We start from the raw sequence: 26,943 nt of genomic DNA, 5'->3' as shown, positions 1-26,943 counted from the left end.
TACTGCTTTAGCAGGTGGGAGAACCTGAAGGCAATTTAAATCGAAATGCGAAGCTGACATCAGTTAAACTGCCGATGAAGCTGAAATAAAAGCAGAGAATAATAGAACAGTCTGCAGGCCAAACAGAGAAAAGGAAACAGAGTTAACCCTTAGGTAAATGGCCCTTATCAGAACTGTGTGTAATCTGAGTACAGTCCAGTCATTTTGAGGCAACTAGCACTGCAGGGATAGACAGCAGAGGATCTACACTGAGCATAGATGAAGTCATACAAAGCCACTTTATAAATAAAAGGACTTAGAGATGAGACTATGATACCTTCTTGGGAATTCTCAGTATTGCACATCGATAAACTACAAGCAGCCAGAGTGAACCTGGTCATTTCTGTTTCTGCCCTATAGGCTCACTTACTCCTTCACGTTACAGTTACAGAAGGTGGTGAAGCAGGGAGGAGACCATTGGGCCCATCATGCTAGTTCCAACCTTCCCTAAAAGCACAGCTGATCTTCTGCCTCAATACCACTTTCCTGGCCCAACCCACGTCCCTCAGCTGACAGCACTTCTGGCATTACAATGTCTGACTGGGGAGGGGGTGTAGAGCATCACTTTGGATGCTGTACCATCTGGTGTGGAGTTTGGTCCAGCCACAGGGGAGGGGAGAGAAGGGTTGGTGTCAAGTCAGGATGGACCTTGGAGCAGATGGGCTGGACTGTTAAAGGTAAAAGAGCTCCTTGCCAGGGTTGTGTGGGCCTGGTGACTATCTCATCAGGAGCTGGCTGAGACACTCGCAATGACAGCAGTGTGGGCCAGAGGTACAGACTGCCCTCAGGGTTCTCAACCCAGCACAACCTGGTGCCCACCACTGGACCTCATGCAGCACCGCTCACGCTACATGGGAGGAAGCTTCTCTGAGAGTGAGAGAGCAAGACTGAGAACACTGCTTGCCCATTTTTAACATCCCAACAGTTCATTATTTGTATTTGAAGAACAAGTCAGGCGACAGGTGCTGTGTGTATGCAGTGGCCACTGTGACTCTCAAAGGGCTTTGCACAGTCAGCACGTTCAACAGAGAGACCTGCTGTGCTTCTTGTGCACAAAGCCCTCTGGCCAGCAGGAGCCATTCTTTTTCCTTTGTTTGGCATTGGTTAAAGTAAGGACATTGAGAGAAAGAGAGTTGCTGCATATTCAGCATCAGCATAAAGAGGCAGAGGGTGGCTGGCTGGCGGGAACTTGAAAATGTGAGTTTAATGATCAGGAGGCACTTTGATCCTGTCTGAACTGATTTTGCATTTAATAGGGTAAATGTTCTGAGTCTCTGATGCTGTCTTGGAGGAAAGAACTACAAACCAATGTGCAACACGTATTCCCAGCTTCACAAATCAGGCCCACGCTTGTTCCCAGGATATTTCTCATGTCACCGGCTTTGTTTTGTTTTATTTTTAATGATTCTTTCTGAACTCCTGTCTTATTCCTTCTAATTCATCATCATCATTATATACCGTGTCATATGACGTGGGTGATGATACTCTCGTTAAAGAACAAAGGTAACAATGCCCTCATCATGCTTTTCTTGAGTTACATGTATTTTTTAGATGCCTGGATCTTTCCACCAACACACCCAAAGCAAACGTTAATTACTGTCGCATTCATGCAATGGGATGTCGAAGGCATTCATGCATATGCAGATAAGCACCAGTTTCCTAGTTCCAAGCTGCATTTTAAATTTAATCTACAATCCATATTCCAATCTGAAGATTGGTTGCTGAAGTCAATGTTCACTATATGCCTCAACACTCTTTCCATGACCATGACTGTTCTTGGCAAATTTTTCCAGAAGTGGTTTGCCATTGCCTTCTTCTGGGCAGTGTCTTTACAAGGCAGGTGACCACGGGCATTATCAATACTCTTCAGAGATTGTCTGCCTGACATCAGTGGTCGCATAACCAGGTCTTGTGACATGCACCAGCTGCTCAAACGACCACCCACCATCTTGTCCCATGGTTTCATGTGACCCTGATCCAGAGGTGGAGGGGGTGGGGGGTCAGTGGCTAAGCAGGTGATACACCTTGCTCAAGGGTGACCAGCAGGTTAGTGGAGGGAAGGAGCACCTTACATCTCCTTTGGTAAAGACATACCTCCATCCCACCATCCATATTCCTTCCAAGTAACTGGAAAAAAGGGATTTCATTTTATCACGAGTCTAACAGGGAGACTGGGGCATCATTGTAGGAAAGGTAACCTTCATCTCCACACTGACTTGTATCTTGCTCAGAAGCATGCCAGTTGCTCACCTAATAAGCATCTTTCAAAGAATACAGATTTCTTGTCACAATCTCAGTCATCATTTCTGAGAGTTTTGTAGCAACAGTGAGCAGGCAATTTTGTGGCCAGCAGAAAACTTGGCAGGTTGGAGTCCTGACTACCAGGTCTCCCACACCAGTGGATACCTTGTCATCAGGTGCAACCATTCTGTCTGCTCCTTATGCAGGAGGTTGTGATAGTGACCCAACTAACTCAGGAGCAAGTTAAAAACCAGGAGCAAGTTAAAAACCAGAAACAAGAGGTGGGCCAACCGGTGCCATTGCATCCTCATGCCATTCGATTCTCTTAACATATGAAATCCCTTGATCACACAAAACAGGCCTTCACAGGTCTCCTGAAGATAGAAGTCCAAAGCCTCACTATCCTAGGGTGAAGAAGCTTCTTATCTGTCCAAATGGTCAACCCTTTACCTGGTTCTCGACACCTCAGCTGGGGGAAACACTCTTCTTGCATCAACATTGTCAAACCTCAAGAATTTTATGCCATTGCAATGGGATTACCTCTCCTTCTTCTAATCTCTAGACACTACAAGCTCAATCTCCCCACAAAATTGAGGGCCCAACGCAGACTGGAGGAACAATACCACATAACCATATAATAATATAAAAATTACAGCACAGAAACAGGCCATCTCAGCCCTTCTAGTCCTTGCTGAACGCTTACTTTCACCTAGTCCCACCTACCTACACTCAGCCCATAACCTTCCATTCCTCTCCTGTCCATATACCTATCCCATTTTTTTATAAATGACAAAATCGAACCTGCCTCTACCACTTCTACCAGAAGCTCATTCCACACAGCTACCACTCTCTGAGTAACGAAGTTCCCCCTCGGGTTACCCCTAAACTTTTGCCCCCCTAACTCTCAACTCATGTCCTCTTGTTTGAATCTCCGCTACTCTCAATGGAAAAAGCCTATCCACGTCAACTCTATCTATCCCCTTCATAATTTTAAATACCTCTATCAAGTCCCCCCTCAACCTTCTACGCTCCAAAGAATAAAGACCTAACTTGTTCAACCTTTCTCTGTAACTTAGGTACTGAAACCCAGGTAACATTCCAGTGAATCTCCTCTGTACTCTCTCTATTTTGTTGACATCTTTGTTGACATACCTCACATTCTCCTTGGGAAGTCTACAACCCAATGGATTGAATACTGAGGCTTCAAATTGTATGTAGCCCTCTCCTCTCTGGGTTATTTTTCTCCCTGTTGCTCCCTCCCATTTACCCTCTTTCTTTTCAACATTCCTCCAGTCCTCCATTTTTGTTCCCTTTCCCTCATAAACCAACCCCCAGCACCCCTTCAACCATCTTTCATTGCCATCCACCTCTGCAGCTGGCACAAACTGCCTTCCACTCCTCTTCAGTCTCCTTTTCTCTCACTCTCCCTCTCCTTTCTCTGCTGGCCATCACATCTCTCCACTCAGTGCTGATGTTTTGATGTGAAGTCATCACCCATCATAAAGCCCCGGGTCTATCATATACATGTAATTGCAAAGAAAGCGCAACTACACCTCTACTTCCTCAGGAGTCTGTGGAGATTCGGCATGTCATCAAAAACCTTCACAAATTTCTATAGATTTGTGGTGGACAGTGTGCTGACTGGTTTCATTATGGTCTGGTGTGGGAACACCAATGCCATTCAGCAGAAAATCTTACAAAAGGTAGTGGATTTAGCCCAGTACATCACCAACAAAGCCCTCCCAACCATTGACCACATCTACATGAAACATTGCTGTAGAGAAACAGCATCCATTATCAAAGATCCCCCCACCCAGGACACGCTCTTTTCTCACTGCTGCCGTCAGGTAGAAGGTACAAGTGCCTCAGGACTCACACCACCAGGTTCAGGAACAGTTATTATCCCTCAACCATCAGGCTCTTGAAAAGAAAGGGGATAACTACACTCACTTAAGGACTCTTTTATCTTGCTGTTTCATGCTTGTTATTTATTGCTATTTATTTATTGTCTGCATTTGCACAGTTTGTTGTCCATTGATCCTGTTTAAAGTTATTGTTCTATAGATTTGCTAAGTGTGCCCGCAGAGAAAGAATCTCAGGGTTGTATGTACTTTGATAATAATTTTTACTTTGAACTTTAAATTTTGAAATATTCACAATTTCTTTCCCATCACAGATACTGATCTACCAGCAAAGTTCTTCCAGATTCTTATCTGTTGCTCCATATACTAGCATCTGCCATCTCTTAGGTCTTCACAGGCCCAATATCTATTCATACAACAAGCTTGCCTTGTTAAGAATCAGTGAACCTCTGACTATTTCAAAACAAAACTATTTTTCTTCCTTTTTATGGTGACAACCTAATATTTTTCCACATCAAGTTTCACCTGCCACATCATTGCCCATTCAAACATCCTGCAAGTATCCCTTGAAGCCCCTCTGCATTCTTCTCACAGGCAATAATGCAGGATAACAGCTTAAGTGATATACTAGATCACCAGCTAGGATTATCAACTCAAATCAGAAACTGAGCTTTCACCCACAACCTCTGAATGGTAATTGTGAGTCAGGCAGGTGTGTACTACACTGACCATAGTGGAAGACTGCAAGATACTGATCAACAATAAAGCAGGTAAGACATTTTTACCCCAAGCATTGCAACAGCAAACCTTAGATCCAGTTACAGGTTGCACTGGAGGCCACAATGAAAGGAAAGCAGGCAGCAGAGATCCTGTGCTTAGAAATATGAGGAGGCCTTTTGTCCAACAAGTCAACACTGGCTCCTAGAACAATACCAAAGTTCAAAGTACATTTATTATCAAAGTATGGACACTATATACAACCTTGAGATTCTTCTGCTTCCAGGCAGCCACAAAACAAAGAAACCCAATAGAACCCATCAAAAAGACCATCAAACACCCAAAGTGCAAACAATAAGCAGTAAGCAAATACCATTCAGAATTTTAGTTCACGGAAGTGAGTTCACAGCCTGGAAACCAGTCACAGCTGGTCCAGGAGCCCATTAGTTGCAGGCCACAGCCTCGGTTCAGTGCAGAGACAAGTAAACCTTGTCAGGCAGCAAACTGAACATTGGCCCATCTCTCGCCTCCAGTTGCAACACCCTGACTTTTTCAATCTGGCCCGGTGTTTAAAATCAGCCAAAACTTGGCTTATTCTTCGCTCTCAGACATGGGCCCTGCCACTTCAATATGCGCTTGGGCCTGGGCCCTGTTGCCTTGATTTGGCCTGAACCCAACTCAAAGTCTCCTGACTGCACAGTAAAGGGACAAAACATTCATGCAGGGTGAAAGACTTGAAACAAAAAGGTGAAGATATCAATGGGAAGCATCATTTACCCACAGAGAAAATCAATTCAGAAGGGACTGAATGTACTGAACGAACCTGAGACTTTTCGATAACAATCCGTTCTGAAAACAAGAGGAAGGCAGGCTGCCCTAGGATTAGCAATGAGTGATGACAAAACAGTTAATAATTTAAGAGCAAGACAATATTTTTCCTACGGCACTCGTGATATGATCAAACTCAAAGCTGGGTTTGAAATGGAAGAAATGAGCAATGAGCAATTTTCCAGACTTTGCATCTGCTGACTTTGTTGGGCTAAGGCAGAGTTTGATAGTAGGAAACTGAGCAAAACTGTTGGGAGATAAAACTATATCTGGATGCAGGTGTTAGGAACAAATTTAACTGAAGACAGGACCAATATAGACCCGCAAAAGGAGGAGATCAACGTGCCAGAAGCAACACTAGCTTGACAAGAGAGGTGAAAGGTAAAATAAAGTTAGAAAAAGGAGGGGAGGCTTGGGACTCGGAGGCGACACGAGAAATGACAGAGGATACCGTGGGTGAAGTGGGGAACAACAGGGAATGACAGAAGACAGAATGACAGCGGACATCAGGACTGACGCGAGGAATGACAGCGGACACTGGAAACAAGAGGGCAAGATTTAAACACAGAGTTGATCATGCAAAGAAAGCTGAGAGGCATACCAAGATAAACACAAACAAGGTAGGGAGAGTTTAGGATAACATGGGCTTGTTAAAAATTGGAGCACCAGGAAAAGGTAGGATATAAGTCCTTCTTCCGATACCTGCTCTCAGCAACCCTAATGTAATTTTCCTGTCCAAACACCTCCCACCTCCAAAGGCAAGGCAATCTTATCAGGATCCTTTGCCCTGTAATACTGCCCAACCCCCCATACTGAAAGCCCCCTCTCCATCAATGAATTCCCACTCATCAGGGAGAAATGATTTGTTAAAGACACTGCTTCTTCATATGAAATACAACTAGAGACTAATTAAACTAATTGTTAATCTCATCATGCACTGAGACGGACAGTCAATCCCAATGAGGTATCAATATATAGAAACTCTGGTTCAGTATTGATCAGGTAATTAGGTTTACACACACGTTCACATAGTGCTTATTTCAGGATAAGCTCTTGACCAGGTGGCGACTGTGAGGCACATGAAGATGATTACAATTTATGGAACCAGTTAATTAAGGTAAAACCTTGCCTCACAATGAGTTAAACTCTGAGGCTTGAGACTGGTGAGGGAAATGGGATGGGGTAGTGTTTCTGACCCTGCCGTTTCCTAAGCACTCCCAGTACAGGACGGAATGGGATACTGCTGCTGTTCTGTTGCATCAAGACATGCCAAGGCTGAGTTAGCATGGGATAGATGACAAGTAACACTCGCTTTCTACTCTGCCAGCATGCAGCTCATTGCAATTAGTCGAGGGGCAACATTTTTCACCAAGAGGATGACATTTGACAGAGAATGAGCTGTCAAAGTGGTTGAGGCAGCTGTAATAACAACTTCTGACAGACATGTGAACATGTACATGGGTAGGAAAGGTTTATAACGAAACGGACAATTAGGACTAGCTTGGAGAGACATCATGGTCAGAATTAGGCCGAAGAGCACTTTCTACCCCTGCTGTTATAGGACTAATAAATGGTTCCCAAAAATGATAAGATGGACTCTTGACCTCATTATCTCTCTCATTATGATCTTGCAATTTATTGTTTACCTGCACTGCACTCTCTCTGCAGCCATTACACTTTATTCTGTATTGTTATTGTTCCGCCTTGTTCTACCTCACTGCACTGTGTGATGATTTGATATGGGTGGAGATACCAAAGGAGGTGTAAGGCACTCCTTCCCTCTACCAGCCTGCAGGTCACCCTTGGATAAGGTGTAGTCATGGGGGCAGGTGGTGGGTGGTCACTTGAGCAGCCGGTGCAGATCTCAAGTCCTGGTTATGCGACCCCTGACACCAGGCAGACAATCTCTGAAGAGTATTGATAATGGCTGGGGTCACCCGTCTTGTAAAGACACTGCCCAGGAGTCAATGGCAAATCACTTCTGTAGGAAAAATTTGCCAAGAACAATCATGGTCATGGGTAGACCATGATCACCCTCGTCATATGACAGCACATATGATGATGATGATGATACAGAGTCTGCTGGGGAAGTAGACAATGGAGTGAGGAGAGGGTGAAGCTCCCTCTACACAGACCTAGCAAACCTGCCAGCTCACCTGAGCTCAGATTACTGGGCAACATTAAGTACATCCATTTCTCACCCCAGTCAAGCTGATACAGCTCCTGATGAAACAAAACCGGAAACAACTGGAGGTCTCAGAAGCACAGAGTAATGGACTCTGCCCAATATATCACTTTCTCATTTCTCTCCACCATCAGTTGTATCTACGGAAGTGTTGCTTCAAGGTGGCAGCACCCATCATCAAAGATCCCCACCATCTTGCCTGTCCCATTTTCTCACAGCTGCCATTAGACAGGAGGTACAGAGGTTTGAAGTCCCACATCACCAGGTACATGAACAGCTGGTTGTTAAACCAACTGGCACAACTCTACTCACCACAGATCAGCAACATCATGACCACTTTGCACTAAAATGGACTTTTAAAAATTCTAATGGTGCTCTTTCTTGTAAACATCGAGTATGAGTCTGTGATGTAGATTCATTTTGAACTACAATGATCCCATGCATTTGAAGAGTTGATGATCAGGCTTAGGGGCAGGGATTTAGGAAAGGTGGGGTGGAAGGGGGTCTGAAGGTTTAGGTGGGTCAGTCGAGATCAAGGACTGATGGCTGGGGAAATGGGTTGCCCACAAACCTGTACAAGGTTTGCAGGGTGAAAGTGGTGGAAGCCCTTGGGGGTTGGAGGAGATTAGAGACATGGTACTACTGAATGGGGTAAACAGGAAGTTATACAACCACCTGTACACATGACTAAAGGGTTTGTTACTGTGTGTGATATTTGTCAGCAGGTTAAAGGGAGAGCACTCCTCGACAAGCTGACTGCCCATATTAAAAGCGGAATGGTCCCTCTCAGGTATGGCAGATTAATTACACTGGACCCCGACACAGCAGCGATGATTTAAATACTTGCTCACCGTGGTTGACACCTATTCAGGCATTTTAATTGCAATTCCTTGTATGAAAACTGATCATGACCATACACTGAAGGGATTGCAGAAGTTAATCTGTTGTTATGGGGACCCACAAGCAATCCAGCCAGACAGTGGGTCTCATTTCTCAGGACTGAGCTGCCAGCAAAGGCATTCATATCAGATACTCTGTTAACCCCAGGCACCAGGGCCGAGAGAATGAATGCACTTTTGAAAAGACAGATTCATTTATTGAATCTGTCTTTTATTCATTTATTCAGGCAGTGAAGAAAGCTAATGGCATGCTGGCTTTTATAACAAGAGGAGTTGAGTATAGGAGTAAAGAGGTCCTTCTGCAGCTGTACGGGGCCCTGGTGAGACCCCACCTGGAGTATTGTGTGCAGTTTTGGTCTCCAAATTTGAGGAAGGACATTCTTGCTATTGAGGGAGTGCAGCGTAGGTTCGCAAAGTTAATTCCCGGAATGGCGGGACTGTCATACGTTGAAAGGTTGGAGCGACTGGGCTTGTATACACTGGAATTTAGAAGGATGAGAGGGGATCTGATTGAGACATATAAGATTATTAAGGGATTGGACACACTGGAGGCAGGAAGCATGTTCCCGCTGATGGGTGAGTCCAGAACAGTTTAAGAATAAGGGGTAGGCCATTTAGAACAGAGATGTGGGAAAACTTTTTCACCCAGAGAGTGGTGGATATGTGGAATGCTCTGCCTCAGAAGGCAGTGGAGGCCAAGTCTCTGGATGCATTCAAGACAGAGTTAGATAGAGCTCTTATAGATAGTGGGGTCAAGGGATATGGGGAGAGGGCAGGAACGGGGTACTGATTGTGTATGATCAGCCATGATCACAGTGAATGGCGGTGCTGGCTAGAAGGGCCGAATGGCCTACTCCTGCACCTACTGTCTATTGCCTATTGTCTATTGACACCAAGTCACACCTGACTGTACAATCCTAAACCTTGTACAATCTGAGCAGACTGTCACCCCCGATGATCAAGTCTACCCCAGGACCCAGAGGAGGAAAGAGGTGCTGAAGAAAGGGCTCCCATAGTGGGAGGGAGAGTATGGGTGCACATGCAAAATTCTCCAGTCAGCAACGGGGAGTTCACAACAAACGGAAATGGTAACACTTACTGGGTAATATTTGTAGGGAAAGAACCGGCTGTTGTGTTTAAACAGGGAGAAGTTGACCATATGAGAATGATTTAAAACCTTTGTAAGGCTGATAACAACAGATGATTTATTTTCTCCCAGTTGAAATGAGAGCCCTGGAATTAATCTTGTCAATGACACGGACCTTCCCAAGTAGAGGTCACAGTTAGGATATGTGGGGAAAAACATACAAAGATCTACCACTAAAGAAGACATGCACTGATATAACAACAGACACTTCTATTATTTGAAATATAAAGTATGGGGCTGGGGAATAAATAGTGGACAAGAACTATTCATAACCTTAGTTGTGCTTATAGTGCAGTTTACTTTAGCTTATTGCCTATATGAAATTCGTATTATCATCCCACTGCTTAAGTAACCATATTATAATACTATTAGTTAACTTGTATTTAGAGTGATTTACTGTAATTTTTGTAAATGTACCAATGAGGAATCAAGAATGTAAGGAAAGAGTTAAGTGTGATTCCTCTTTGGCATACGCTGAGATAAGATGGAAGTTTGTAAGACAAAATGGTGTTCACTTGGATCCAGTGGGAGTGTTACGAGAAAGTACAAGAGATTAAATCCACAGCAATGTTTTGAGAAATTTAAGGGAGTCTGCAGCCATAATAGTGGATAATAGTGAAAAGCATGTTTGTTTGGGGAAGCTGAGGTCATTGTACAAGGTACAGGAATTCAAAGAAAAGCACTAGTGTAAAGGGTTTTGAAGGGCATAAAAAGGGGGCAATTCCTTTGTGCAAGAAGAGGGGGAGAGGGGGAAGAGAGGGGGAGAATCCGCTCTTAGGATTAACTTTAGTGCTGGAGCTGGAGAAGATAGGGAAGAGTACGCCAAGAGAGAGAGAAAAGGCTGATGAAAGTTTGTCGGCATTCTGCAGATCAGCTCATTTAGTGGAAGATAAGTATTAGTTTGCTTTCTGTACTGCTACTTCATTAACCATTTGTTTTCCTTTCTGCATTGCATGCTTTATATAACTCCAATAAAGTGATTTCTTGTGGTTTGACATGTATGGTGTGTCCTTCATGAACACATGCAAATTCCTATTGGTGAATCAGGGAAGAACGTGCAACAAATGTTAAAATATTTTTCATTCCACTATCAGAGTGTGCACCAATTGGAGAGAGGGTCAGGTGTTGGGATAGGTGGGTGGAGATCAGTTGGAGGGAGTCACTGTGTGCAACAGTGGACCAACAGTCCAACGATATAAATGGCCCCTGGTGAGTCCCGGTACAGAGTGGCACAAGGAAGACCAGTTGATCTTGGAATGCTCAATGATGGTCAGTCCAGGACAAACCAGTCTAAATTCCCACCAATACTTCAGATAGGTGAGGCTGAGGAAATTTGTGTGCATCTGATGGAGAGATTGTAACAGACACCAATTTTGACTGACAGAGGACCACAGCGCTAGAATGGCTCATCTTTACACTTCACTGCCATGCAGGAATACCCTCAGTTCTGTGGCACTGAAATAAACAACACACACAACCTTACTGCCAAGCACACTCCAGGAACTGAAATAGCATTTACACACACTCAAAAAAGTGCCAGAGGAGCTCAACAGGTCAGGCAGCATCTAAGGAAATGAATAAATATGCTCCCTTGCTGCAGAGCTAGCTTTAGGTGGAGGAGTGATGTCAGTTCAGAGATTATTGATCCTGCCAGCTTGATCCCGAGCTCTGCCAAACCAGGAGCGCTGGTGGAGGGGATAAACCAGATCTTCCCTTTGTAAATTGCGTTTTAATCCCCTGTGTTATTTGCTTGTTGCAGCTTGCTCTCAAGAGAAGTGGAGAGATGCTGGCCCCTGCATTCCAGCCTCTGGTCAGTGCCTGTCCCAGGCTCTCTGGGTGGTGTGATAGATATCATGTGAGTGCCCCAAATTCTTCTCGCTGCCCACTACCACACACCTTTTCTCAGTAACACAGCCGGCACCACACCCAGCTCATTACCCCACTCAGTGCTTCCTCGGGAGAGTAACTCCATAGGCACTGTCCCAGGTAAGTGTAGCTGGAACACACTGACCCTGCAGCTTCAGGTGGTCCCAGAGCATCCCACAGCCCACAAGGGTCCTGAGCACTGACAGAGTCACTCTGCAGCAAAACCCCACACACTCCAGGGAGAAATTCACTGGATAATCTAGCTTCCACTATATTCTTATGGAGTAAATATTTACCCATGAGAAGTCCCTACCTTTGAAACCATGCAAAGGAGAATGTTCCAGCACCTGGGAGCATATTCGGGTCTTGCTCTCTAATGTCTGCAGAGCAGCACACCAACAGACCCCTGACCCAAGAGCCTAATAGGCCTTCTCTGTAGCCTTGTTTATCCTGTACTGTGTGATCAGGCAGAGCCATATAAAGCCTCAGATGCCCAGTGATGTCTGCATAACTTACAGAAACTGCAAACTTTACTGGTGCAACTTGCGCACTAGTGTGCGTGACTACCAGGTTACACACCATTGAGATCTCCCAACCATTAATAACATCTACACAGAGTGCTGTCACCAGAAAGCAGCGTCCATCATCAAGATCCCCCCACCATCCAGGGCATGGTCTCTTCACCACTGGGCAAGAGGTACAGGACCAGGTTCAGGAACAGTCTTTACCCTCCAACCATCAGGCTCCTGAACTGGTGTGGGTAACTTCACTCACCTTAACTCTGAACAGATTACACAACCTGTAGACTCTTTACAACTCACGTTCTCAGTATTTTTTTTTGAAATGCAGTTTGTCTTCTTTTGCACATTGGCTGTTTGTCACTCTTTGTTTATATATATATTATTTTGTAAATACTATTGTATTTCTTACCCTTTTTCTATAAATGCCTGCAAGAAAATTAATCTCAATGTAGTATAAGGTACCATATACTCAGTTTGTTAATAAATTTACTTTGAACTTTGGGTTAACGAGGACCTTAAAGAATGCCTCTTTCTGTCACATTCCACCTGAGAACTGCTAAACTATGAGCCTTCACTGGAGCTAACCTATGAGATAAACTATCTCCCATCATCGTGCCCTGCTTCACCCTCACCCCATGTGTGCTGCAGTAGCCTGTTTTATCTCATTGTACCCGGGAATTATTCTTTGTGAAGACCTCCTGTCTCAGGATGCCACATCCAGTCTGTGGCTCTGACTCTGGGCACATCTGACCTGCGGGTGGTTATTAATTGCACGTCAAACCAATGAATCAGCTGTGGTGGCAGAGGATACAAAAGCAGCTTTTGATAAGCTTTCTCCTTGCTGCAATCATTTTAAAAGTGACATTTGAGGATCTCTAGTGGAGGTGTGAGGGAATCAGAGAGCCAAAGGGGGAGGCTGTGGAACTGGGATGTGTACGCAGAGGGAAACAGTCGCAAAAAATGGCAGAGAAATCCAGCAGATGACATGAGGGATGGGGAGAGGTGGAGAGGGATGGGGAGAGTGCAGTGGAGATGGACACAGAGAGAGGATGGAGGGAGAGACTTGGGGGGCGGGAAAGAGACAGGGAGGAAATGAGGGATGGGTGGGTGGCAGGGAATGAAATGGAAAGCCATAGAGAGCAAGACTGGGGGGCCAGACAGTGAATAGTTAGAGTACAGAAGAGAGTCAGAGACATGTAGAGAGAGAAAGCAGAGAAATAATGAGACAGATGCACACACAGACTAATCTACTTCCAATCATTCCCAGCTGTGTGAATACAGATCTCAGGTTCCTTGTAGCACCGTGACAGGGCACAGACTGCCTGAAACACACTGACCACAGGCACCGCAGCAGCTAAAACCCAGGCCCCTTCTCTTGATGTCCATGCTCAGAGCAAGAGGCACTGGGGACTCAGCAGGAGCAGGAATGCTGGCTGACTTTCCCTTCCCTCATGTCCTTGCACGTTCAGCAAACAAAACACAGTCACCACAACTGGTAAGCGGCAAAGATGATTGGTCAGAACGCCATGAACACAGGCTACAGTACCAGACAATAAACACAAATTAACTGCCTCAGGAGGCTATTTGACTGCGTACTACATCAACTTCTAGTGACCCTGTTGGGGAAAGTGTCAAGTTAGGATTGATTATGCAGGACCGAGACTCACAGCAAAGCAAGGCAGTGTAGCAGGGATGAAGGGACTGACTCTTCAGGAAAGACTAAGAGGGAAACAAATCAGCACTACTATCGAGAAGGTAGGTTTTGGTGAGTTTGCCTCACACAACTCTGACAAACTCAGTGTTTGCAGAGAAAGGCAAGGTTGCTAAATGCAGCAGCTGCTCTGGCAGCAAGCAATTCCGAGCAATGTTCACATCCTCAGTGCATACAGGAACTGTGCTCGGGAGTACTGCTCCTGCCAGTCTGACCCCATAAGCAGCTCGATACCCACTGCACCCCGGCACCAGCACACAACGACACCCCCAGCACAGTACTCACAGGTTTCAACTTCTGCTTCAGACTCATGTTGGGTGCAGGGGCTTCCAGTCAACAGCAGGCGAGGAAGTGCCCAGCTCGGAAAGCAACCTTGCACATCAGCGCCCGGCAGTCAGTGAGCTGGTGCCATGACGACAGCTCACTCATTGTTTTTTCTATTGATAGTCCTGATGATTCTGACACACAATCTTGGATCAGCTGCTAAAGTGTCAGTTCTTAAACTCCGCACAACCCCTCAGCAGAGATGTACATCAGCACACTAAAATGACTGCTGCTGTCCGTGTGCTGCTCCTGATGGCAACTCTTACATGCAAAATGCTGCACGAGCAACATGGTTATAATGCGCTGTGTGACACAGAGTGTGAGGTACGTACACACGCACACACATACACACACACGCACACACACACACACATTCTTTAAGCCCAGACCAACATCCTATTATCAAGTCATACAGCATGAAAACAGGCCCTTCAGCCCATCAAATCCATGCTAACCACCAAGCACCCATTTACACCAATCCCACAGTAATCTCCTTGCCTTCTCGCATCAACCCTCAGGCACTGTCTGTGTGCAGTTTGCATGCTCCCCTGGTGACCAAGTGGACTTCCTCCAGGTGCTTCTATTTCCTCCCACACCGTAAAGGGTTGATGGGAGAAGGCAAGGGGACCCCTACACTCTCCCCTGTATAAAGAACATACATAAACCCATTGTATGCTACAGAATCCCTGTACAGTTAAAACATCTCACAATCTCTGCACCCCTGTACTCTATACACAGTCACACATCCCCAGTACTTTTCAAGTCCCCTACACTTTCTCCATTCTACACAGACTTTGTTCGATACGTTATCTGGTCTACACATATTCTGCACCGCATACAGAACTACATTCTATAGACATACCACAAGCCCACTCCTCTGTACAAATGTCCATCACTCCACACACATTGTGTACTATATAAAAACACCCTCCACTGTACACATTGTGCACTGTATCACACCAGAGACTCCACACCAATCACACATTTCAGGCTCTACACATATTATACAGATACCCTGTTCAATCCCTATAGACACATCTTGTATTCTTCATACACCTTACACTTTTGCACACTCTCTGCTCTCATTACAAGCCGGGAAGTTATGGGGAAAGAACTCTGAGGAACAGGATTAATGATCAAGGATAGCCAGCACTGATTTGTGGATGGAAGAGTCTGTATAATTTCAGTCTTTCAAAGAAGTAACGAAATACACTGATGAAAGAGCATGGTGAATGAAGTCTACATTCATTCAGCAAGATCTTTGACAAGGTCTGACATTTGAGGCTGGTCAAAAACATTTGCGCCTATGGGATTAAGGCAAGTTGACAAAGTGGATCCAAAATTGGCTTGATTATGGCAGAGAAAGAGTGATGGCAGGCTTGTCTTTGGATTGGAAGCCTGTGACTAGTGGTTCACCCTTACTGTTTGCTATACGCATTAATGATTTAGCTATTAATATGACAAGTATGATTGGTAAGTTTGCAGATGATACAAAAACTGGCAGTGCCGTTGATAGTAAGGAGGATAATCTTAGGTTACAGAAGATAGTTGATCAGCTGTAAATTGGGCAGAACAAAGGCAGATGGAATTTAATCCTGATAAATAGGAGATGATACATTTTGAGAGGTCTAATAAGGCAGGCATATACCACAAATGGTAGGGCCTTAAGGAGTACTGAGGAACAGAGGAACCTTGGTGCATGTCAAAAGATCCCCAAAGCACAGGTAAATAGACTGGTAATGACAGCATATGGGATACTGGCCCTCATTAGTATAACATTTAAATATCTAGATGAGCACTTGAATCACCAAGGCATAGAAGATGAACGATCAAGTGCTGGTGAATGGGATGAGTGTACTTGATGGTCAGTATGGTGGCCCAAAAGGCCTGTGTCTCGATACTACACTTTATACAACCCTCTACAGTACATTAATCTTATACTGTGCACATTCTACTGCACACACACTCTGCATGCATTTTACTTCATACAAAAACTCTACTTCCTAAACAATTCTAAACTTTCCACGCTCTCCTCTGCACAGCTATCCTATGCTCCAGAGGCATATACTCAGTGCTGTATATATTCTATGCTGTTATATACACTTTATGTGATATACGTGTCACACCCTAATTCACTATAGGATCTAATTCACTGATAGGGTCTCAACACATATCCTATACTACGGGCAAACTCTACACAAACCCAGTGCAGTACATTTCATCCTACAAGCTGCATATACCATGGACAGAACCTGAACTCTACACAGACCAAATACACACTTTACATACATTCTGTACTGTATAAACTGTTGACTCTTTGCACACATACTACGTTTATACAACACAGAAATAGGCCCTTTGGCCCAACTCACCCATCCAACCAATATCCCTACTTATGCCCAAATGGGGTCTGACCAGTGCCTTATAAAGTACCAGCATTATATCCTTGCTTTTATATTCTAATCCTCTCGAAATTAACACGAACATTGCATTTGCCTTCCTCATTATCAACTCAACCCTCAGGTTAACCATCAGGGAATCCTGCACTAGGACTCCTAAATCCCTTTGCACCTCCAATTTCTGAACTTACACCCATTCAGTAAACAGTCTATGCTTTTATTCCTTCTACCAAAGTGCATTACTGTACACTTCCCTACACTATATTCCATCTGCCACTTCTTTGCCTATTCTCCTAATCTGTCCAAGTGCCTCCGCAGCCTCCCTGCCCCTCCACCTATCACCGCATCACCTGCAAACTTGGACACTAAGTTCCTATGTTCAAAGTTCAAAGTAAATTCATTATCAAAGATTCATACCCAGAGATTCATTTTCTTGCGGGCATACTCAATAGTAGAATAATAACCATAACAGAATCAATGGAAGACCACACCAACTTGGGCATTCAAACAGTGTGCAAAGACAACAGACTGTGCAAATATAAAAAGAAAGAAATAATAGTAATAAATAAATAAGCAATAAATACTGAGAAGATGAGATGAGTGCTTGAAAGGGTCTCCATAAGTTGTGGTAACATTTCAGTGATTGGGCAAGTGAAGTTGAGTGAAATTATCAAACCATCATTTCTGTCATCCAGATTATTAATATGTAACAACAAAAGTAGAGGACCCAATATTGAACCCAGTGGAACACCACTAGTCACTGACAGGCAACCAGAAAAGTTCCCACTCTTTGTCTTCTGCCAGTTAGCCAATCCTCTATTCATGCTGTTATCTTTCCTGTAATACTATGGGCTCATACCTTGTTTAGCAGCATCATCTGCAGTACCTTGTCAAAGGTCTTCTGAACATGTCTAAAAGTCTTTTAAATGTTGTTACAGAACCTGTTTCGACCATCTCCTCACACTTTGCTCCATAAATCCTCCACCCTCTGTATCTGCTATCAGAAATCTTTAAACCTTTCTCCTTAGCTTTTAGACTCCCTACCCTGGGAAAATGACAGTGACTATCCATGGCCCTCATGAAATTAGTCCTCAGCCTCTTCCACCAAGGAAAACAGACCTACCCTTTCCAATCTCTCCTTATAACTCAAGGCCTCCGGTCCAGGCAACACTGTTGAGCTATCTTTTCTGCATCCTCTAAGCTTAATCACATCCTTCCCATGGCATGGTGACCAGAACTGCACGCAATAATCCAAGTGCAGTCTCACCAACAATTTGTACAACTGTAACTTGACATCCCAACTCCTGTACCTATTGCCTCAACTGATGTAGGAAAGCATGCTATACACCTTCTTCATCAGTCTGTCTACCTGTGTCACCACCTCCAAGAAGCTACGTACATGTACCCTAAGGTTTCTCTGTTCACTTACACTTTCCAGGGCCCTAGCATTCACTGCGTATGACCATTTTGGGTTTAGCTTCCCAAAATGCATCACTTCACACTTGTCCGAGTTAAGTTCCAAGAGCCATTCCCTTGCCCACTTTCCCAATTGATCTAGATTCTGTTGTAACTTTAGACAACTTCCTTCACTGTCCACCACACCACCATATCTGGGACCACCTGTAAACTTAGTAATGACGTCACCTACATTTACATCCAAATCATTAATATACATGGCAAAAAGTAAAGGACCCAGCACCAATCCCCATGATACATCTCTGGTTACAGCTTTCCAATCTGAAAATCTGCCCTCTACTACCACCCACTGACTCCTTCTTTAAGCAAATTTGTATCCAGTTGGCTGGCTCATGAAGGCACCGGAGGACTACAACCAGAGATCATGGGTTGAGGGTGAAAGGTCAGAAGTTTAAGGGAAACACGAGGGGATTCATCTTCACTCAGAGGGACGTGAGAGTGTAGAATGAGCTGCCAGCAGAAGTGGTGCATGTGAGCTTCATTTAGGATGGAGATGAGGAGGAATTGCTTTTCCCAGAGAGTGGTGAATCTGTGGAATTCTCTGCCCAATGAAGGCTACCTCAGTAAATATATTTAAGACAAGGTTGGATAGATTTTTGCATAGTAGGGGAATTAAGGTTTGTGGGGAAAAGGCAGATAGGTGTAGATGAGTCCATGGCCAGATCAGCCATGATCTTATTGAATGGTGGAGCAGGCTCGATGGGCCAGATGTCCGACTCCTGCTCCTATTTCTTATGTCCTGATGTTAAAGTTTGGATAGGTATTTGGACAGTAGGGATATTGAGGGCTCTGGTCCCGGTGTAGGTCGATGGGAGTAGGTGCTTTAAATGGTTTTAGCATGGAGTAGATGGGCTGAAGGGCCTGTTTCTGAGCTGTACTTCTCTATGACTCACACTGAATCCTCTGTGATCTAAATTTCTGGACTACCAGGCAGGACCTTTTTAAATGCCTCGCTGAAGTCCTTGTAGATATCTTCATCCCTGCCCTTGTCAATCCTCTTTGTCACTTGTTCAAAAAGCTTAAATCAAATTTGTGGCAAATGACTTTCCACACACATCAGCATGCCTGCTGATATTTCCTAATCAGCTCTTGCCTTTCCAAATGCAAATGAATCACAAGGAACATTCCCATCCCTGACTTTAGATAGACCAGCCAATAGCTCCCTATTTTGTCTTTGTCACCATTAGCCACCCTCTGATGTTCTGGTAGCTCAACTGTGGCTAATGAGCATCTAGACAGATCTGACAGTTTACACATGATGTACCAGAATTAACACACTTTGCATTGTACAAGCTACCTTTGCAATATACTCAGTATTATGGATACACCCCACTCTACACAAATTCAGTATTGGACTAACTACATGACACACACTACTTTTCAGACATGATCTCTGTCCACACATACTAATACCATGCAGCCTGAAATGCAATTACATCCTGTGATGCACAATCCACGCCCCTGTACAGACAGCAAAGCCTGTAGTGTAACACAATATAGTGGACTCACCTCTGTTGTGTGTGCTCTGACTGCCCCCTCCCAAACGCTATGAATACAGCACACATCCCCTGTGTTCACCGTTGCAGTTTAAAGGAGCTTACTCTACAGAAAGAGTTGCTGTTTATTAAATTGCCACAGTGAATACATTTTGAATTTACTTTGTCAATCACACAGGGCTCTGGGATGTCCTGAGGTCATTAAAGGTAAACACAAATTTATTCTGCTGGCACAGCACCAGGTACTTGTGGCAGAACGTGAGGAAGCAGGACCCTGCACCCCAGTTCCTGATATGTCCCACTGTATTATTCCTCTGTAGACAAACGTCCTGGCCAGGGGGGGGAACAGGAAGTTATTCCATTGGTTCTCTGCTTCCATCTCTGGATAAGGAATGACTGGCATATCTACTCTTGCTCCCACAACTTGACCAAAAGCAATGTTGGCTGCAGGAACATGTGTTGATGAGGGATCGATACAGCATGGTCTCCTGGTATGCACTTCCAGCAGTAGAATGAGTGTGATCTTCCCAGAGATGGAGAGAACGAGCACTCACCTCCTCCCTATGTGCTGGCCCTCCCTCACACAGAGACTGCTTTCACCTGAAAGATGCTGGTGCTGGGAAAGAGACTACAGTCCCAACATGGAGTTGGGGGGAGGTGGGGAAGTGGACACAGCCCGGTCCATAACAGGCAAAACCCTCCCAACCATTGAGCACATCTACATGAAACACTGTCATAGAAAAGCAACATCCATCATCAGAGATCCCCACCACCCAGGACATGCTCTCTTCTTGCTGCTGCCATCAGGTAGAAGGTACATGAGCCTTGGGACTTGCACCACCAGGTTCAGGAACAGTTACTACCCCTCAACCACCAGGCTCTTGAACCAAAGGGGATAAATGCCCTATCATTCAGATGTTCCCACAACCAATTACCTCACTTTAAGGACTTTTGTTTTTGCATAGTAGGGGAATTAAGGCTTATGGGGAAAAGACAGATAGGTAGAGATGAGTCCATGGCCAGATCAGCCATGATCTTATTGAATGGCGGGGCAGGCTTGACGTTCCAGATGACCGACTCCTGCTCCTATTTCTTATGTTCTATCTCATTATCTCATGTTTTCATTATTTATATTTGCAGTTTGTTGTCTTCTGCACTCTGGTTGATCTTTCATTGATCCTGCTATAGTCACTATTCTACAGATTTGTTCAGTATGCCCACAGAAAAATGAATCAGGGTTGTATAAGGTGACATTTACTTTGAACATCAGTCCTATTGTCCCACTTATTCCTAGAAACTATTCCCACTGACAAGCTTATCAGCTGTCACCTCATTCTTCTACCGTCCAGCAACACGAGCAATAATTTACAGTCACCAATTAACCTATGTGTCTGTGTGCCTTTGTGCTGCAAGAGGAAACCAGGGCATCCAGTGAAAACCTACGTGTCCCAGGGAGAAAGTACAAACTCCACACAGATGGTGCCTGAGGTCAGGATTGGACCTGATCCTCTGGTGCCAAGAGACACCATAGTGGCTCTCCTTAATACAGTGCAGTACTATCTTCCCATGACAAAAACTGGCCTCCATGTTGTTGGCCTCAGCCAATGTCAAGCTCTGAAATCAGGATCACAATGGACTTTGGTGATGTGGAGAGACCAGTAAAACTGGGGTTATTCTCTTGACAGTGGAGGGTGAGGGGATTCAACTTCACAATCAATAGGGGTTTCCATAGATACAAGAGGGTCAGTAACCAGATTTAAGGCATTGGTCACAGACCCTGAAAGGGAAGAGGACGAGGAGATTTTCAGTGCAGAAAGTGGCCCAAATCTTGATCAAGTGGAGAGAGAAAGCAGATTCCCAACTGAAGGATGATGAGGAATATTTTTTCCTCAGAGAGAACCTAGGACTAGGTGGCAGTCTTTAATAATAAGGGGTGTCCTTTTAAAATAAAGATGAGGTGAAATAGTTTCTCTGACAGTGACTCTTTAGAATTCTTCTTCAAAGAGACAGTGGAAGCAGACACTTTTATAGGAGTGTTTTATAGGAGAGGGGGGATAGGCTCCCGGTGAACAGGGGTGGAGGAGAAGGGAATGCTACCAAGGGTAGGTGAGAAGTTACCAACGGTAAGTGAGACGGCAGGATTGAGGTTACAGTCAGATCAACCATGATCTTATTTAATGGTACAGCAGGCTTGAGGGGCTGAGTGGCCTACTGCACATGTTATATTGGAAGCAATTTTCTAAATGGAATTGGCAAGGGGAACAATGTGCAAAGAATAATGGAGTGAGATTGCCTGGATCACAACTAGGAAACTGATGGGACGAATGAGTTCTGTCTAATGAGAACCACGGAGCTGTTTGATCCTGCTATCTCCCTGGGCGGCTGTAATTGGGGGTGGGGGGCAGGCGACTGAAGCCCCCAGCACTTCCACTGGCTCCTACCCCATGTGCAGGATGTTGTGACCCTCGCTCCTGTAAAGACAGAACTGGATATTTGATGGCCTTCATTATTTTTTCTACCAGGACACCACGGTAGATTTGACAGGACAAGTGGAGAGTTAAGCCCCCCCGCTCACAGCCATACCAAAATTCACAGCAAATTCAGTTCTGAGGTTGAGGCACTGAAAGTCTGGCCATTGTGGATCAGCTGCTTGCTGATTACAATACAACACCTTGTGTCCTGTCACATTCTATCATCTTGTGAAAGGTCTGCACCACCCACGACGGGAGACAAACGCAGAGTGAACGCCGCTCTCCTGTGCTGTCAAAAATGACTGTCACATTAATATCCAAAGATTTAGTACTTGGAACAATCTAATTCAATGAATGGCTATTTTCTCCCCAGCTGATTAATAGAAGGTGCCAAGCCGCTGCCTGCTCAGGATTATTACCTCCGTCAGAGCGGTAAACAGAAAACACAGAACCAAGGTGCTTGCTCTCTTGCACCTCCTGCCCTCCGCAGGGCTTGCCTGCTGCTGGCAGGGTCCACTCCCATGTCGGTGGACCTTTGGCCAACAGAGCATCACAGAAAGCCGGTTCGGGTCAGTGCCTGGGTAATCCATTAGAAAAACACTCAACTAGATGTGCCTGATGCCCTCAGGCCAGGAATCTGGGCCTGGAGTTCAGCCAGAGTTGGAGTTGAAGAGGCAGCAGCTTCATCAAGTTGGGGTTATAAATGGGGCAGAACTGTCCGCTGATGTAGTGGGAAAGAACTCTAGGACTTGTCAGGTCTAGTTTAGGGTTAGTTAGATATAGAGTGAAGTTCTCTCTAAGGTGCCCTATCACACATTTCCAGGGCATGGGTAAAGTTGAAAAGAACATGAAGATTTACGAGAATGCTGCCAGGACTTGCGGGCCTGAGTTACGGGGAGAGGTTGGATGGGCTAGGACTTTATTCCTTGGAGCAGAGGAGACTGAGTGACCTTATAGAGGTGTACAAAATCAACGGCTGAATGCACAGTCTTTTTCCCGGGGTTGGGGAATCAAAAACTGGAGGGCAGAAGTTTAGGGTGAGAGGGAAGAAATTTAAAATGGACCCGAGGAGCAACTTCTTTGCGCAGATGTTGGTGTATATATGGATTGAGGTGCCAGAGGAAATAATTGGGGCAGGTATATTAACATTTGGACAGGTACATGAATAGGAAAGGTTTAAAGGGATAGCAGTTTTAATATGGGCAAATGAGTATCTTAGACAGCATGAACACATAGGTCCAAATGGCCTGCTTCCTGGCCCTATTACTCTATAAATGGGACTAGCACAGAAAAACATTTTAGCTGATATGGATGAGTTAGGTTAAAGGATCTCTGTCCCTCCTGTCTAACTCCATGGCACCTAGACACAGAGTGAAGCTCTCTCTACTTCAACCAGTCACGCACTCCCAGGCCACAGGTTAGACAGAGTGAAGCTCCCTCTTCACTGGCCTGTTCCGTGCTTCCAGGTCAGGGACAGAGCGAATCTGATGGTGTAGCTGAGCTGAAGCTATTGGACTAGTAATTCAATGCCTGCATCTTCACACGCCGCATGAGGCTTACACCTTAGACTATCCCATTAGCTGCTTTGGAACATGGAAGTTGCAAAAGGCAAGGCAAGATTTAACTGCTGGTTCAGTTCCCCACAGTACATCTCAGTGAGAAAACTTTGACTGCCTGCAGGTCACCCTTGGGCAAGGTGCGGCATCTGCTTTTCCTCTGATTAGGGTCACATGAAGTCATGGGAGCTGGTGTGGATGGTCGTACGAGCAGCTGGTGCATATCACAAGTCCTGGTTATGTGACCACTGATGCCAGGCAGACAATCGCTGAAAAGTATTGATAATGGCCGTGGTCACCTGCCTTGCAAAGACACTGCCCAGAAGAAGCCACATCTGTAGAAAAATTTACCATGAACAATCACAGTCATGGAAAAACCATGGTTACCCACATCACATGACACGCACATAAATGAACAAACCCTGCTGTATCAGGTCAAGAAGAAAGATCATCACATTCTAGGGCAAACAAGGTTGGCTTTGCTGATGACACCCACGTTCCATGAATGGGACGTTCAAAGTCAGTGCAGAACCAACAAGCCCATGGTTTATCATGAGAGGGGTTAGTAAAGCAGCAAGGCTGGGTTAATGAAGGACTAGTACCTGCGTGACCTTCTCTGTGACATTCTGTGTCCTCTCCTTCACTTTGCTTGGTGCTATGATCTCAATCTCGGTGGGTGACGGTGTCAAGATGATGTCAGGGTTAAAATCCACAAAGTTGAGTGTGATTTGTGGGATTTTGCTGATCGCCCGATACTTCATCAGGTCTGAGTCTGACGTGGAGTTCAGCAGGTTTGGTTTAAAGTTCTTTGCTCCTCCTAAAACAAACAGAAACATCATCATGTTTCTACACCGAATGCCAAGACGGAATACGAGCAGCTAAAACAGCCAGTGCCACAGTAGAATCAAGGGTGTCATCCACAGAGAGGTTCCCCCACTTGCCCCAAAAGGAGCAAGGATAATGGAGAGAACAGCCCCCAGAGAATAAAGCAAGAGGCTGCATGCAGGGTGAGAAGAACATGGGGGGGGGGGGCAGGGGGAGTCAGTGCTGAAAGGGGAGCAAGCTGAGTGAGTAGCTGGGGTTGGTGGAGAACAGGAAGAGGACTGGGTGCTGTTGTCCCGGAGGACCAGGTCTCTCTCTGAACTCACTGCACTATCACACTATGGTGAAGAGAATCTCTGTAAGATTGGAGAGGTAGAGGAAAACCAACATTGTAGTGTAGGGCAGCTGGGCTTAAGAGGGAGTCAGATTCTGTGTTTCTCCCTCCCCAGATTGGCCTTTTGGAAGCATCCGTGGGAAGAAATTTTAAGAACTTTGGAAAGGCCAGACAGTTATCAGCTGTCCTGATGGTTACCTCCCCAGCTGACAAACAAGCACTGTAATATGCACTAATGGTTTTCCTCTCCCTTCCACACCTTCCTTTACCCTCCTCTCTGAATATTTTATTGTACTGTGGCTGGGGAGGCTCTTGGGGCCCATGAAGTCCATCCCGGCCTATCCTTCCTGGTGACAGAGCTGGGTAGCAGATGTGGCTACTTCTGTGATCATTGGGACTAACAACAGGACAGGCTAGGATCAACTGTACATCCCAACGTGATCATCTTGAAAATGTACGGAAAGGCTCTAAGTGGCTGGTCTCTATGACTATGAGTAAATTCCTCACTGTGTGTGAGAGCTTTACATCAAGAGGATTTCAGATGCCATTACATTGCAGGCTGTCTAATGTGTCTCCCTGCACAGCCAAAACACCCTCCTTCCACAAACTGTGGTCAGGGATCAGCCTTTGTAAGGAATGCCAGTGTCATATCTTCTCAGAAGCATGAGAAAACAGGAACAGGCCACCCGGTCTATCAATACTGCCCTATCATTCAAAGTGATCGTGGCTGATCTATGCTAGCCTCAACTCACTCTGGATAACCATCAATTTCTCAACCTTTCAAATATTTATCTATCTCCATGATCTGGCCTCCACTCTCCTTTGGGGCAGTGAGTTCCAGAGATTCATCACATGCAGAAACTACAGAGAGTTGTGGACACGGCTCAGCACATGACAGAAACCAGCCTCCCCTCCATGGTCTCTGTCTATTCATCTCACTGTATCAGTAAAGCAGCCAACATAATCAAAAATCTCACCAAACTAGGACAATCTCCTTTCTCCCCCACTTCCAAAAGGTAGGAGACACTAAAATCCAAAAGCACATATCATCAGGCCCAAGGATATAGCAGCGACTACCCCACTGACATGAGATTGGCTGGCTCCTTATTGCAATAGGTTAGACTTCTGACCTCACAATCTACCTCATTATGATCTTGTGCCTTATTATTTACCTGCCTTGCTTTTTCTCTGTAGCTGTTACACTTTATTCTGTTATAGTTTTATCTTGTTCTTCCTCAATGCACCATGTAATGATTTGATAAGACTGTAAAACAAAGGAGCAGAGTTAGGCCATTCGGCCCATTGATCCTGCTCCACCATTTAATCGTGGCTGATTTATTATCCCTCCCAACGTCACTCTCCTGCCTTCTCCCTGTAACTTTTGATACCCTGACTAATCAAGAACCTATTAACCTCTGCTTTAAATATACCCAATGACTTGGCCCCCACAGCCATCTATGGCGTTAATTCTACAGATTTACCATCCTCTGGCTAAAGAAATTCCTCCACATCTCTGTTCTAAAAGGGACATCCTATTCTGAGGCCAAGCCTTCTGGCTGTAGACTCCCCCGCTATAGGAAACATCCTCCCCACATCCACTCTATCGGGGTCTTTAGATATCCTGCCCTCTTTTGGGGCAGGAGTGACCTGTACAAAAAGGATGGGTTCCACTTGAATCCGAGGGAGACCAATATCATGACGGGGAGGTTTGCTAAGGCTATTGGGGAGAGTTTAAACTAGAATTGTTGGGGGGCGGGGACCGAACTGAGGAGACTGGGGAAGAGGTGGTTGGCTCACAAATAGAGAAACAGTGCGAAAGGGAGGATAGGCAGGTGATTGAGAAGGGACACACTCAGACTGTAGGTTTGAGATGTGTCTATTTTAATGCAAGGAGTATTTTGAACAAAGCAGATGAGCTTAGAGTGTGGATCAGTACTTGGAGCTATAATGTTATGGCCATTACAGAGACTTGGGTGGCTCAGGGACAGGAATGGTTATTTCGAGTGCCAGGCTTTAGATGTTTCAGAAAGGACAGGGAGGGAGGCAAAA

At 45.1% G+C, this 26,943-nt stretch overlaps 1 protein-coding gene across 1 annotated transcript in view; it reads right to left on the bottom strand.

Annotated features, from left to right (window-relative positions):
• The window catches only part of kcnh6a (potassium voltage-gated channel, subfamily H (eag-related), member 6a), a 162,238-nt gene that overhangs the window by 45,816 nt on the left and 89,479 nt on the right, over positions 1 to 26,943 (bottom strand). The window contains exon 6 of the mRNA XM_059956717.1: positions 24,341 to 24,555. Coding sequence (XP_059812700.1) covers positions 24,341 to 24,555 — 215 coding nt within the window. The remainder of the gene's footprint in view (positions 1 to 24,340; positions 24,556 to 26,943) is intronic.

The sequence above is a fragment of the Hypanus sabinus genome, chromosome X1, assembly GCF_030144855.1.
Source record: "Hypanus sabinus isolate sHypSab1 chromosome X1, sHypSab1.hap1, whole genome shotgun sequence".
Taxonomy (NCBI): domain Eukaryota; kingdom Metazoa; phylum Chordata; class Chondrichthyes; order Myliobatiformes; family Dasyatidae; genus Hypanus; species Hypanus sabinus.
Note: the sequence above shows the minus strand (reverse complement) of the source record. Positions and strands in the feature narration are given on the sequence as shown.